The 14,298-nt window shown below is 43.0% G+C and overlaps 1 protein-coding gene across 7 annotated transcripts in view; it reads left to right on the top strand.

Annotated features, from left to right (window-relative positions):
• mvb12ba (multivesicular body subunit 12Ba) overlaps positions 1 to 14,298 on the top strand; it is a 440,949-nt gene that overhangs the window by 18,023 nt on the left and 408,628 nt on the right. For 4 of the 7 annotated variants that reach the window (XM_077498198.1, XM_077498195.1, XM_077498193.1 and 1 more), the window contains exons 2-3: positions 1,003 to 1,125; positions 1,310 to 1,417. The exons of 1 other annotated variant lie outside the window; for it this stretch is intronic. In XM_077498198.1, the coding sequence (XP_077354324.1) occupies positions 1,015 to 1,125; positions 1,310 to 1,417 (219 nt within the window). In that variant the 5' untranslated portion in view covers positions 1,003 to 1,014. Of the gene's footprint in view, positions 1 to 1,002; positions 1,126 to 1,309; positions 1,418 to 9,464; positions 14,282 to 14,298 lie in introns of those variants that run through there. 2 more of the 7 variants (XR_013278800.1, XR_013278799.1) reach the window with 2 other exon arrangements.

The following is a 14,298-nucleotide window of genomic DNA, read 5'->3' as shown; positions in this document are numbered from 1 at the left end:
CTCTAGGGGTGTGAATTGCCTAGTACCTGACGATTCGATCCATATTACAATTCATAGGTCACGATTCGATTCGATACCGATTAATCCCGATATTAATTTACAAGTCGATTGTTGCAATTTATTTGACTCAAATTTAGAAAATACCATTCAGTAAACTTGTACATGTACACTGGAAGATTTGTATGAAAATGTATTATTTATTGATCTGAAACTTCAGTTTTATAACTGTGAGCCACTGTATTTAACAAACAGGTTGTAACCTTTTTCATGTTAGAACAGTATTGATATAAAATATTAAGGCTTAATGTTCCATTAATATAACATTCTTCCATGCTTAAGGTATGAAAGTCAGACGTTTTGTTGAATATTTTTCCATCAAAAATAGATGTTAAAAAATCGATTCAGCTGCCTATTGAATCGATTCGAGAATTGTGTGCTGCAGTATCGCGATATATTGCCGAATCGATTTTTTTTTTAACACCCCTAGTACCCTCATTGTATATGTAGTAAAGGTACACAATATTCTGTTTGCCCTGAAAGATGAGTTAAAATGCTCAAAATCAGCTGGCACTGTTTTTTTTTTTTTTTTGATAATGTTTGGCAGTAAAAGAGTTAATGAACGTAATATCGCGTGGGTATTGAAAATTTTGAAATTTTCTAAAATGGCTGGCAGTGAATGAGTTTTAGAAAGAAGAAAAAAAAAACCCGGTTCAAAACACAATCAACATGAGCTGCTGTTAACCGCAACTCACACTCATGCGCTTATCAACAGACTGAGCCAACTTCCTCAACTTGAAAGCGCTACATAATTAAGATGACTTGACTTGACTTGACTTGACTTGACTTGACTTGGCCCGTCCCCTCTCACTGACGTCACACCCTACCTAACCGGCCCCACCTTTAAATACACACACAATGAACAGACAGTATTGCTAAAATAATTTGTCAAATGGTCAGTAGGTAAAAACATTACAAAAATTGCCATCTTCCTTGTGACTGCAGAACAATACAGAGATGCCCGAAGTTCGGGACCTTTCTGAGGTTTTGCCAGAGATGCCCATGGACCCAATCACTGGAGTTGGTGTTGTAGCCTCCAGGAGCAGAGCACCGACTGGTTATGATGTTGTAAGATCATTTATTGTTAATGTAATTGTCATAATCATCACTCATCAGTGTTTTTGTCTATCCATCCCATACAGTGCAGAGGTGCATGCAGAATCTCCCATCACACTCCTGCGATGCATATGAAGTCAGTTTTTATACTTGCATTCACACCGTGCTAATCAATGGACTCTGTTGTTGATTGTAGGTTTCAACAACCATTGATGGTCTGGATGCTGATCTATGGAAAGATGGGCTTTTCAAGTCCAAGGTGACCCGGTACCTGTGCTTCACCAGGGTATTCTCAAAGGAAAATGTAAATATACTAATCAAGCTGTCTGTGCATGCAACTGCAAATACAGTAATTCTCAGCCTATTTTTCAGCATTTAAGAAATAGAAAAATAGCAGCAATACAATATATATATATATATATATATATACATATATATATATATATATATATATATATATATATATATATATATATATATATATATATATATATATATATATATATATATATATAAATATAAATCTTGATACTCATATAGTCTTGGTTAAAATTATATTACCCAACCAAGTAATTTACACTGAAGTGCACACATGGACAACATTGTTTTTACTCCTCTATGAATTCTTTTAATCTCAGCCATTTTATTGGAGCAAACCCTTCACTACCAACCGTTTGACTTGATTGATTTTGCAAGGCCCAGAAAATATTCTGTTCGATTGCTAGATAAACATGATCTCTGGCATGAGGCCTTTTGATACATATCTCGATACATATCTTCGATATTCAAAGCAATATGATTAGTTATTTATTGCTTTAGACTAGCCGTGCCCAAACTACGGCCCGGGGGCCATTTGCGGCCCGCCGTCCATTTTTCAGTGGCCCGCGGCATATGCTAAAAATGGCATTTGACTCACTTCAAATAAAATAAACAAAACAAAAATGTTTTTAGATGGTCAAAGTAAGAAGGGAGGGTATCGAAAAACAGGTGCCGTTAAAGGTTATTTTAGTTTACTAAAACTAATGAAAAAAATAAAACTAAAATTCAAAAAACAATATTGTTACCGAAATAAAATAAAAACAAAAATGCTTCTTAAAAAATGAAAACTAACTGAAACTACATTTTATGATTACAAAACTAATTAAAACTACCATATTTTCCGCACTAAAAGGCGCACTTTCAATGAATGACATATTTTAAAACTTTTTCCATATATAAGGCACACTGCATTATAAGGCACACCTTCAATTAATGACATATTTTAAAACTTTTTCCATATATAAGGCGCTACAGTAGAGGCTGGGGTTACGTTATGCATCCATTAGATGGTGCTGCGCTAAAGGGAATGTCAACAAAACAGTCAGATAGGTCAGTCAAACTTTGTGAAGTGATTACAAACCATCTTTCTGACAACTCCATTCACTCCCAAAATAAATAAACAGCTGTTTTATTATTTTCTCTGAGGTAAAGTATTAGTATTAGCTAGCGATCCAAGATGGCGGGATCTTCTGCGTCACCGATCGTGCAGGGTCACTGATAGCGTCTTGAGAGCGAGATCTGTTGCGGCTCAATATTGATCCATATATAAGGAGCACTGGATTATAAGGCGCATGGTCAGCTTTTGAAAAAATTGAAGGCTTTTAGGTGCGCCTTATAGTGCGGAAAGTATGGTAACTATAATTATGGCAAACTTGTCCTTCGTTTTAGTCTTTGGTAATGAATTTAATGCATGAGCCTTTGGGGATGATTTTAAATGTGATTTTTGGTAGATTTATTGGGATATAAACCGGAACTAGAGCTGCGAGCAGTTATAAAGAGCCCTCGCAGCCCGGGCCACGTTGGGGTACTTGCACGTTGGGGTACTGGCACATTGGAAGCAGAATTTCTTTGACAATGCCATGATAAACCTTTACATTTGGATGTTTTTTTTTTTAATTTTTTTGCCAGGTGTGATGAGTGTGTCAAGCTCAATGGGTTTTGGTGATTGTTAAGATCTGCAAAAATCAGCGTCTTTTTAAAAAAAAATGTTTTTATTTTAAGGCAGGAAGGAAGGTAACTCCCTGATTGGTATTTTTTGCAAAAGTACATATACACATCATCGCTCGTACTCATTGCACAATGTTGCTTTTATTGTCCATAGAGGCGATCAAATAAATATGAAACTAAATAAAAAAGTAAATATGTTTGGATCGGTCTGATGCCAGTGAACATATTGAGTGGTGGACAGTAAAATATTATTCATAAATGACTTAGTTATCACACTTAGAATGTGTTTACAATTTTTGCAAAAATACCGTAAGTGGGGCATTTTTTTTTTTTTTAATGCCTCAAGGACTAGGTGGCGCTGTATTTATAACTGAATTTTGTCATAGAGATACCTTTAGGCCTTGACTATAAATATACATGTCAAGTTTGGGATTTTTTGAAGCATGTACCGGGGAGTTATTAAGTATATCCTTCATTCACGATATTGCTTTTAATGTCCAGAGAGGCTATCAAAAATAAATAAAACTAAATAACAACTAGAGCTGCGAGCAGCTATAAAGGGCCCTCGCAGCCCGGGCCACGTTGGAGTCCTTGCACGTTGGGGTACTTGCACGTTAGGGTACTGGCATATTGGGGTACTGGCACGTTGGGGTACTGGCATATTGGAAGCAAAATTTCTTTGAAAATGGCATAATAAACGTTTACATGTAGAATATTTTTTTTGCCAGTGTGTGTCAAGCTCAACGGGTTTTGGTGATTGTTAAGACCTGCAAAAATCATCGTCCTTTTTTATTTTTAGGCAATGAGTTGCCCTGATTGGTATTTTTTGTAAAAGTATGTATACACATCATCACTCGTTGTACTCATTGCACAATGTTGCTTTTATTGTCCAAAGGGGCAATCAAAAATAAATAAAACAAAATGAAAAAGTACATACGTTTGGATCCGTCTGATGACAGTGAACAATTTGAGTGGTGGAAACTAAAAGAATATTCATAAATGACTTAGTTATCACACTTACAATCAGTTTACAACTTTTGTAAAGATACCTTAAGTGGGGTATTTTTTTTTCATCCCTCAAGGGCTAGGTGGCTCTGCATATATAACTGAATGTTGTCATAGAGTTACCTTCAGGCCTTGACTATAAACATACTTGTCAAGTTTGGGATTTTTTGGAGCATGTACCGGGGAGTTATTAAGCATATCCTTATTCATTGCGAAACACAAAATTTGATGCCCCGCCCTCATCATATAGTATTTCGAAAAGTCAAGATTTTTTCCCCCTGTCGTTGGCTCAGGTCTTCACATGATCCAGGTCAAGTCTGAAGTCAGTCGGATGAAACGTGTAGGAGAAGTGGGCAAAAGTATGCCCCCTGTAAATGTGCTAAAATCGTAAAAAATGGGACATTCAAAAATCCGCAGCTCACTTCCTGTTCATTTTAGCATATGGGTCCAAGAGTCTTTTTGTAGGTCTTGGGCTCCCTCATACACCTAAAAATATTCATAGATCTTGCTTAAACGTACAAGCGGGGCTGCTTCGTTAAAAAATTCTAGGGGGCGCTATTGAGTCATTTTTTGAAAAATAGCACATTCTACGATAAAATATTGCTCATTTTGCCAGGCCAGATGTGTGTGCCAAGTTTCATGTGTTTCTGTGCCAGTTTAGACCCTCAAAAGTGGCGTTGTTTTCTTGGCGAACAGTGCTTAGCCACGCCCACAGCGATTCACGAAAACTCACAAACTTTATGTTGTGACATCATGAAGGCGGAAACCCTCATCTGAGCAAATATGAGGTACGTCCAATTAACGTGGTTGGAGAAAAACGTAGAAGAAAAATCGTAAGAAGAAAAAAAATTGCCAGTAGGTGGAGGTACCAGTGAGATGAAATATAAGTTTGGAGATGAGTTAAGGGCTGGACTGTCATCAATTGTGTGAAATTTTGAGAAGAGGGGATCATCTGGGTCAAGTTAATGCAGCTTTTTTGTCACGAAAAATCTTCAGACTTTGCGGCACCGTAACGGCCACGCCCTTTGGCGAAAAGTTAAAATATTCGGTGTGGGGCATGATCAACATGTTAAGGCATTTCTGACTAATTTTCAACTCTATCCCTTCCACGAGCTCGGCACAGTAGCTGAAAACGTAACGTGTGACATTTATTATTACCACTAGGTGGCGCTATATGTATAGCCGAATTTTATCGTATATATGTTTTCAGGCCATGACTATTAAGTTGCATGAGAAGGTTGAGATTTTTTGGTGCTTGTACATGGGAGTTATTAATCATTTTGTCTTTCTGGAAAAATGAAATTTTAAAGGCAATATTTGATGCCCCGCCCCCATCATATAGTATTCCGAAAAGTCAAGATTTTTGGCCCACTTGTTGTCTCGGGTCTTGAGATGATACATGCCAGGTTTGAAGTCAATTGAATGAAAAATGTTTGCAAAGGGGGGAAAAGTATGACCACAGTGAATGTTCAAAAATGGGCCAAAAAAATTCATAGCTCACTTCCTGTACATTTTAGCTACATGGTCCCAATTGACTTTTTGTGCGTTTCGGCGTGCTACATGTGCCTGCCAATTTTCGTAGCTCTAGGTCAAACGGGCCGGGATTGAGTTTTATTTTTCTACGCTAGGGGGCGCTATAGAGTCGCATTGTTATGACAACTACATAATATCAAATTTTTCGCCGGACCCGAAGAGTCTGCAAAGTTTGGTGAGTTTTCGTAAATGTTTTAGGCCCTCAAAAATGCGATCGTTTACGGAGAAGAAGAAGAAGAAGAAGAATTCTTACAAAAACAAGAGGGACCTCGCAGCGGTCGCTGCTCGGGACCTAATAACTAGAGCTGCGAGCAGCTAAAAAGGGCCCTCGCAGCCCGGGCCACATTGGGGTACTTGCACGTTGGGGTTACTGGCACGTTGGGGTACTGGCACATTGGAAGCAGAATTTCTTTGAAAATGGCATGATAAACCTATGCAGGTGGATTATTTTTTTTCTCGCCAGGTGTGATGAGTGTGACAAGCTCAATGGGTTTTGGTGATTGTTAAGATCTGCAAAAATCAGCGACCTTTTTTATTTTTTGGCAATGAGTTGCCCTTATTGGTATTTTATGTAAAAGTATATCCCCATCATCGCTCGTACTTATTGCACAATGTTGCTTTTATTGTCCATAGAGGCGATCAAAAATAAATCAAACTGAATAAAAAAAGTATGTATTTCTGGATAGGTCTGATGCCAGTGAACATTTTGAGTGGTGGAAAGTAAAAGAATATTCATAAAAGTCTTTAAAAAAATCTAAAATTCAGAAACTTCATTTTTAGGCCTTAAGTGTCTTGAAAACAAAACAAAACATATTTTCATCCCAGGTCTAACATTTTATTTACCGAAGTCTTAAAATTTACATCCGCTCCATTCATTCTGAGAAAAGAAACATGTCTGCGCTTTTTGATGGGCAGAAAAGTCACCTGTGGACAGCTGCATGCGCTGTCGTGTCACAACTCGTCACAATAAAGCTTTTCTCACAGCTGGAATATCTATGTACTTTTATTTTGTAGGTACAGCAGGAAGTGTTAATTTATTCTTCATGTCGTTTGAGAGGGAACAGGCGTTTAAACTTTAGAGTTGCCGGTGTCCCAAGCTAACTTGGCTGGAAACTCATTTGGAAGGTTCCGCGTTAGCAAACATCGACAGACCTGAAAATAACGCACCTTTTGGCAAAATATGCTGTTTAGAAACCAAAATATGTGACCGATGTGAATTGTGGAGAAGCAATGAGAAAGTGGGGACGTATGGTTGGTGACGCTATCTCCCCGGGTAACCTAAGTCAAGTGTTAACCCTCCTGTCACAGATCACCTACAGTTTTAATATTTAAACACCACAATAACCAGGGTTCCCGCGGGGTCTTAAAAAAAAAAAACAAAAAAAACAAAAAAAAGTCTTCAAAAGTCTAAAAATCAGAAAGTTAAATTTTAGGCCTAAAATGTAGCATTGTTAATTAGATAGCTCGGTACTCTGCCCACTACCGGGTATCGTACATTTCAAGTTTACGTTCCCAACTTTCCACCAAGATTTTGCAGTTAGCTTGTCTGAATGGGGAGTGGGGACAGTTATTTTTAGCTAGTCAGAACGGAAAGTGTGGACAGTCAATTTGTAAGAAAATGGCTAAATGCCAGTTCAACAAGAACTGGCTCGAAATTTCTCGGCTGGTTGCAAAGTTTGCAAAAAAGATAAAGTTGGGGACTTTGGGCGCGAATATGGTTGTATAGGCAAGGCAAGTTTATTTGTATAGCACATTTCATACACAAGGCAACTCATTGTGCTTTACGCAAGGAAAGGCAACACATAAGCATCAACAAACAGTAGTTAACATTCAGAAGAAGAAGAGTAAGAGAAAAACCAGTACAAGTTGACATGGTTTTGAGAATCAAATATGTGACCCCCCCCCCCAACACACACACACACACACACACACTTTTTTTTTTTATCAAGATTTAAACAAATATGGTCTATGTACATAGAATATCCATCCATCCATTTTCTTGACCGCTTATTCATCACGGGCTGCTGGCGCCTATCTCAGCTGGCTCTGGGCAGTAGGCGGGGGACACCCTGGACTGGTTGCCAACCAATCGCAGGGCACACAGAGACGAACAACCATCCACACTCACACGCACACCTAGGGACAATTCGGAGCGCCCAATTAACCTGCCATGCATGTCTTTGGAATGTGGGAGGAGACCGGAGTACCCGGAGAAGACCCACGCGGGCACGGGGAGAACATGCAAACTCCACCCAGGAAGGTCCGAGCCTGGACTCGAACCGGAGACCTCAGAACTGGGAAGCGGACGTGCTAACCACTCGACTACCGTGCCGCCCTTGCCAAAAACATGTATTACTTTTATGTATCACTAATTATTACTTTTTGTAAGCTGTGTCTGTGTGAGGAATAAGCGGTTTGGAAAATGGATGGTTGAACTTTTTTTTTTCTTTTTCTTTTTCCCCCAGTAGAAAATTTTGGACCCCTGTGGTGAAAAGCTAACGAGTGAACGAGGCCTGATGATCAGGCTGCTATCAGCCAGTGTTTGTGATTTTACTCCTTAAAACTCATTCACTCCCAGCCATTTTCACAGAAGCAATCACGTTCGCTCCCGGCTGTTTTACTGGATTTTGACTGATTTTGCAAGGCCCACAGAATATTGTGTTCTATTGCTATAAAAGCATGGAACCTAACAAAAGAAAGATTAAAGTCTCTTCTTTCATCAGGAAAAAAAAATTCCATCTTCAGTTTCCATCTGTTTCCATTTTGCAGCAATTAGCAGTAGAAGAGAGCTAAGTTTCATCAGTTTTCACAAATATATACATGGCCCTGGTTGATCTCCTTTGCTCTGCTGCCACCTGCTGGCCGCTTGTGTAATAACTACCATTTCTGCAACCGTTCTTTGCAGTTGAGAGGCTGCATCAAAGCCTTCTGTATGCTCTAGCATAAAACAAAACAAAAAACGTATAAATATGTCTTTGGGACACTTAAAACATAAAAAAAAAAAAAAACGTATTTACACGTTATTGGGAGCAAATGAGTTAACAGCAGTTCCCAACCTTCGGGCCAGGACCTTTAACGGGTTTCCTAGGAATTTCTTGTAATGGATCAACAATAATTTCCTTTACAATGATAAAAAAAGGGTTGTGCCCACACTGTTAGTTTGTACTTGAAAAAATAAAACTTGAAATTGAAAATTGTTGCGTTGATCTTGAATTTCTCAAAATATAAAAAGCTATTCAAAATAAAAATAAGCGTGTAAAACTTTTTTTGGGGGTCAAAATTAATTTTGATTCACTTCAGTCATTCCTTCGAATAAATTATTTATTTTCACTTTTTGCTGCCATATAGTTTGACATTTGAGGTCTTATCTTTTTCAGTTACATGTTTTTTCTTTTCAGATTCAGATCTTAAAAACAAAAAACTGACAACTGCAAATCAAAAAACACAACTGCAAATTCAAAAACACAACTGCAAATAAAAAAACACAAAAATAAAAACAGTACACCACAACTGCAAATCAAAGCACACATTGCAAATAATAATAATAATAAAAAACAAAAACAAAACACCACAGCAAATCAAATATCACACCGACGAAAAGGTAATCACAAACACAAATCAAGAAACACAAACACAAAATACAAAACAAAGCAACAAAAAGCAATCGCAAGCACCAAATCAAAAAACACAAACACAAAAACCGTTACAAAACAACAAAAAGGTTATCGCAAACACAAATCAAAAACACAAACACAAGATCCGAAACTATACAACAAAAAGTAATTGTCATGTTGCTGGGCTCTCAGTGTGTTTTCCTTGTCTCACAGTGCCTGATTAATGAGAGGGGCGTGTCCCCTGCACCACACCTGCAGTGCATCACCTATTAGGCCTTCATAAGGACTGGGACTCCTTGCAGCCACTGTCGGGTCATTGCTCCGTCTGCTCACAGCCATCGTCTAGTGTTTCTACTGTTTTTCGCCTTCGCTAATTATTATAGTCCAAGATTCTCGATTTTCATCTGCGTAAGTTTTGCTACGTCTCTTTTTGTTCCCACTTTTATGTGGCGTGTTTCATAGCTATAGTAAGTTGTTGCTTTCTTGTGTTTGTGGTTTGTAGCCTTCGGGTCTTTTTGTGTTGTGTTAATTTCCCTCCTTGCAATTTGCAAGCACCTTTTGTTAACCTTTTTCCTGGCTGTGTCCAGCGCTTTATGTTCATATTCACGTGTTTTGGTGAATAAAACCTCTCGCTTACTCCTCTGTGTTCTGGGATCCACTCTCCGGTCGCACCGGAACCTTAACAGAACGACCCGACCATGGATCCTACAGAACACAAGGAGGTCCGTCACGCGTTGGCCAGCCAAAATCGCCGAGTGAGTCAGCAGGAGTCCACCATCTCTGAGCTCAGGGAGATGGTCACCTTGCTGTCCCACCGGCTGGAGGAAGTCGGTGCCCAGGTTGGACAGTTGGGGGCTGGCGGCAGAACAGACGCCTCCGCTGCTGTCGGTCCCGCCAACCCACCGGTAACACTTAGGGATCCAAATCTCGCACATCCGTCACGCCTGGGGATTGCGGCACCTTTCTTCATCACTGCTCCCTAATTTTCGAACAACAGCCACTCACCTATCATCGCGACAACTCGCGAGTGGCTTTCGTGATGAGTCTTTTGACTGGCCGAGCGGCAACCTGGGCCATGGCCGTGAGAAACACTCGTCCGGACCTAAAAGCATCTTTTGCTCTGTTTTCTGCCGAGTTACGCCGTGTGTTTGACCATCCTATTCGAGGCAGGGAGGCTGGTAATCAGCTCGTGGACTGTACTCAGGAACATCACTCCGTAGCTGACTATGCTATTACGTTCCGCTCGCTGGCCGCTGAGAGCTGCTTTAATGAGCCCTCCATGTGTGTTCTTTTCCGTCGTGGACTCAATTCTCGCGTTAAAGATGAACTGGCCTTACTGGACGAAACTGGAAGCTTGGAGGAGCTCATTGCTCTATCCATTCGCTTGGATAACAGGATCCGGGAGAGACAGCGGGAGAAGGACTTGGAACGTTCGTCTGAATCAGCCAACCCTGCCAGGCATGTACATGTTGGTGACGTCGGCTCTCAGGTTGTTGCTGCAGCCCCAGTGTGGGCACTCCCCGAGGCGGGGCAGGAACCCATGCAACTGGGAGCTGGCCGACTTCGGGCTGAGGAGAGGAGACGCCGGGCCCGATCTGGAGCATGCTACTACTGCGGATTGCGGGGCCATCTGGTGGCACAGTGTCCTCAGCTGTCGGCTCGTCACTCCACACGACTGGTCAGGATGGGCAGTCAGCAGGCTACAGACGGACCCAAGTCAACCATAGTTTCACACACCACAACACCGTGTGAGTACAACTGTGCTGCCTCAATCACGCATTCCTCTGAGACTAAGAGACTTGAGCTCCCGGGAGAGGTCGCTTTTAATTGTAAAAGAATTAAGGTGGTGGCCCTGGTCGATTCCGGGGCAGACGATAATTTTGTTGATCCAAGTGTAATAGCGGCCCTGGGTTACGAGCCTACAGCCTTACCGAAGGAACGTAGGGTTTACGACCTCAACGGGCGCCTTCTGGGGGTAGTAACTCACACCACTGAGCCTTTGTGTTTACGTCTTTTAGGTAACCATGTCGAGTCTCTCAGTTTTTTGATTATGTCGGCACCAGTGGTGTTGGGCTTTCCTTGGCTAAAGTTACATAACCCCGAGATTAATTGGGCTAAACCCTCACTTGAAAACTGGAGTGTTTACTGTCACGCACATTGCCTGCGGGCTGCTGAGGGGGGCAGTTGTCTGCCTGCTATTTCCTCAGAGGAAACTCTTTGTCTAGACAACCTACGACCCGAAAACCATGATTTGAGTAAAGTCTTAAGTGAAGAGAGGACACAGACGTTACCGCCCCATCGCCCCTACGATTGTGCTATTGATTTAATTCCTAATATGCCACTTCCTAGTTCCCGGCTGTACCATGTTTCCCACCCTTAGCTGGCAGCCCTCCGGGAGTATATTTCAAGCGCACTAGCGGCAGGGCATATACGGCCATCCACCTCCCCTATGGGAGCTGGGTTCTTCTTTGTTAATAAGAAGGATAAATCACTTCGCCCCTGTGTAGATTATCGTGGCCTAAACGAAATGACTGTAAAGAATAAGTACCCGTTACCGTTACTGGATTCAGCTTTCGCTTCCCTCCAAGCCGCCAAAATATTCTCAAAATTAGATTTGCGCAGTGCCTACTACCTTATCCGCGTCAGGGAGGGGAATGAGTGGAAAACTGCCTTTAAGACTCCCCTGGGTCACTTCGAATATTTGGTGATGCCTTTCGGGCTAACTAATGCTCCAGCAGTCTTTCAATGTTTCGTGAACGATGTCTTGCGCGATATGATTAATGTATTTTGTTTTGTCTATTTGGATGATATCCTAATCTACTCCCGCGATCTTAAGGAACACCAACAACACGTTAGACTGGTTCTCCAACGCTTGCTAGCTAACTGTCTATACGTTAAAGCTGAAAAGTGTGAGTTCCATTCATCCTCCGTACAATTTTTGGGGTTTGTGGTGGAGGATGGCCAAATCCGAGCTGATGCTGGGAAGATTCGCACTGTGCTCGAGTGGCCAAGGCCAACCTCGAGGAAGCAGTTGCAGAGGTTCTTAGGGTTCGCGAACTTCTACCGTCGGTTCATCTGCAATTATAGCCAGAAGGTTAGACCACTTACTAGGTTAACATCTCCTAAGCTTCGCTTTGAGTAGTTAGACTCGGCAGAGGAGGCTTTTAATGATTTGAAGAGGGCATTTACCTGCCCGCCTGTTTTGCGTCACCCTGACCCTCTTCTTCCTTTTGTGCTTGAGGTGGACGCAACGGATTCAGGAGTGGGGGCTGTGCTCTCTCATCGGTCTCCGGTCGACCAGGTGCTCCACCCCTGTGCCTTTTTCTCCAGACGTTTGACACCTGCCGAAGCAAACTACGATGTGGGAAACCGTGAACTTCTGGCCATTGTCGCTGCACTTCAGGAATGGCGTCACCTTTTGGAAGGAGCTAAGGAACCATTCAGTGTTCACAGACCACCGTAACCTGGAATATCTGCGAACTGCCAAGCGGATGAATCCCCGACAGGCCAGATGGGCGCTTCTTTTCACACGCTTTGACTTTATCACTTACAGCCAGGGGACTAAAAACAAGAAGCCAGACGCCCTCTCTAGGATGTTTAACTCTAGCCGTGGAGAGGCTACTGAGGTTGAGACTATCCTTCCGGTCCACTGCGTGGTGGGGGCGCTGCGCTGGAGGATTGAGGAAAAGGTGGTGGAGGCTCTACGAGACTTACCTGTGCCTGCGGAATGCCCAGCAGGTCTACTCTTTGTTCCTGACGTACTACGATGAGAGGTCCTGCAGTGGGGGCACGAGTCGAGGGTGGCCTGTCATCCTGGAGCGACTCGTACGCGAGAGGTTATTTCCCAAAGATTCTGGTGGCCCTCTCTCAGGCAGGATGTTCTGGACTACGTTAAGGCATGCGCCGCCTGCGCATGTGGAAAGGCTTCTCACCAGCCTCCGTCGGGCTTGCTCCATCCCCTGCCAGTGCCGTCTCGACCATGGTCACACATTGCTCTGGATTTTGTGACTGGCCTCCCGGTCTCCCGGGGATCTTCCGTGGTCCTGACTATTGTGGACAGATTCTCTAAGTCTGCTCATTTCGTTCCATTATCCCGGCTGCCATCCGCTTTGGAGACCTCGCGTTTATTGGTGAAGCACGTTTTCCGTCTGCATGGCATACCACAGGATATTGTGTCAGATTGTGGACCACAGTTTGTTTCTCAAGTTTGGAAAAGGTTCTGCAAGTCCCTGGGGGCCACCTACAGCCTGTCATCTGGATACCACCCGCAATCCAATGGACAAACTGAGAGAAACAACCAAGACCTCGAAGCGATGTTGCGGTGCGTATGCCAGTATAATCCCACTACTTGGACAATTCATTTGCCTTGGGTTGAATACGCCCACAACACTCAGGTTTCCTCTGCCACTGGTCAATCACCCTTCTATGTTGCCCATGGCTATCAGCCTCCGCTGTTCCCTTCCCAAGAAGGGCAGGTGGTCCTCCCCTCAATTCAATTGCACCTGAAGCGAGCCCATCGGGTCTGGCGGGAGGCCCGTGTGGCTCTCTCTCTCGCACTGCTCAGCGCAACCGCCAGGTGGCGGATCGTCGCCGTCGACCGGCCCCTGTCTACGGGCCGGGTGACATGGTCTGGCTGTCGTCACGGGATCTCAGGCTGGCCGGTGGGGCCAAGAAGTTAGGACCGAGGTTCGTGGGTCCGTTCGAGGTGGAGGCCATCATGAACCCAGTCTCTGTGAAGCTGCGACTTCCACCGAACCTAAAGGTACATCCTGTCTTTCACGTGTCTCTGCTCAAACCAGTATCCTCCAGTGCCTTGAACCCCCCCGGCGGCTCCACCTCCCGCTCCACGTACTCTGGATGGTGACCCGATCTACACGGTGAAGGAGATTTTGGACTCTAGAGCTCGGGGCAGGGGGTTCCAGTACCTGGTCGACTGGGAAGGCTACGGTCCTGAGGAGCGGCAGTGGATTCCCCGCTCCTGGATCCGTCCCTCCTGCGTGTGTTCCATGCGGCACATCCGGAAAAACCAGGTGGTCCGCCAAGAGCC

Source organism: Festucalex cinctus, chromosome 15, assembly GCF_051991245.1.
Source record: "Festucalex cinctus isolate MCC-2025b chromosome 15, RoL_Fcin_1.0, whole genome shotgun sequence".
Lineage (NCBI taxonomy): Eukaryota > Metazoa > Chordata > Actinopteri > Syngnathiformes > Syngnathidae > Festucalex > Festucalex cinctus.
The sequence above is the reverse complement of the archived record's forward strand: the minus strand, read 5'-3'. Positions and strand labels throughout refer to the sequence as shown.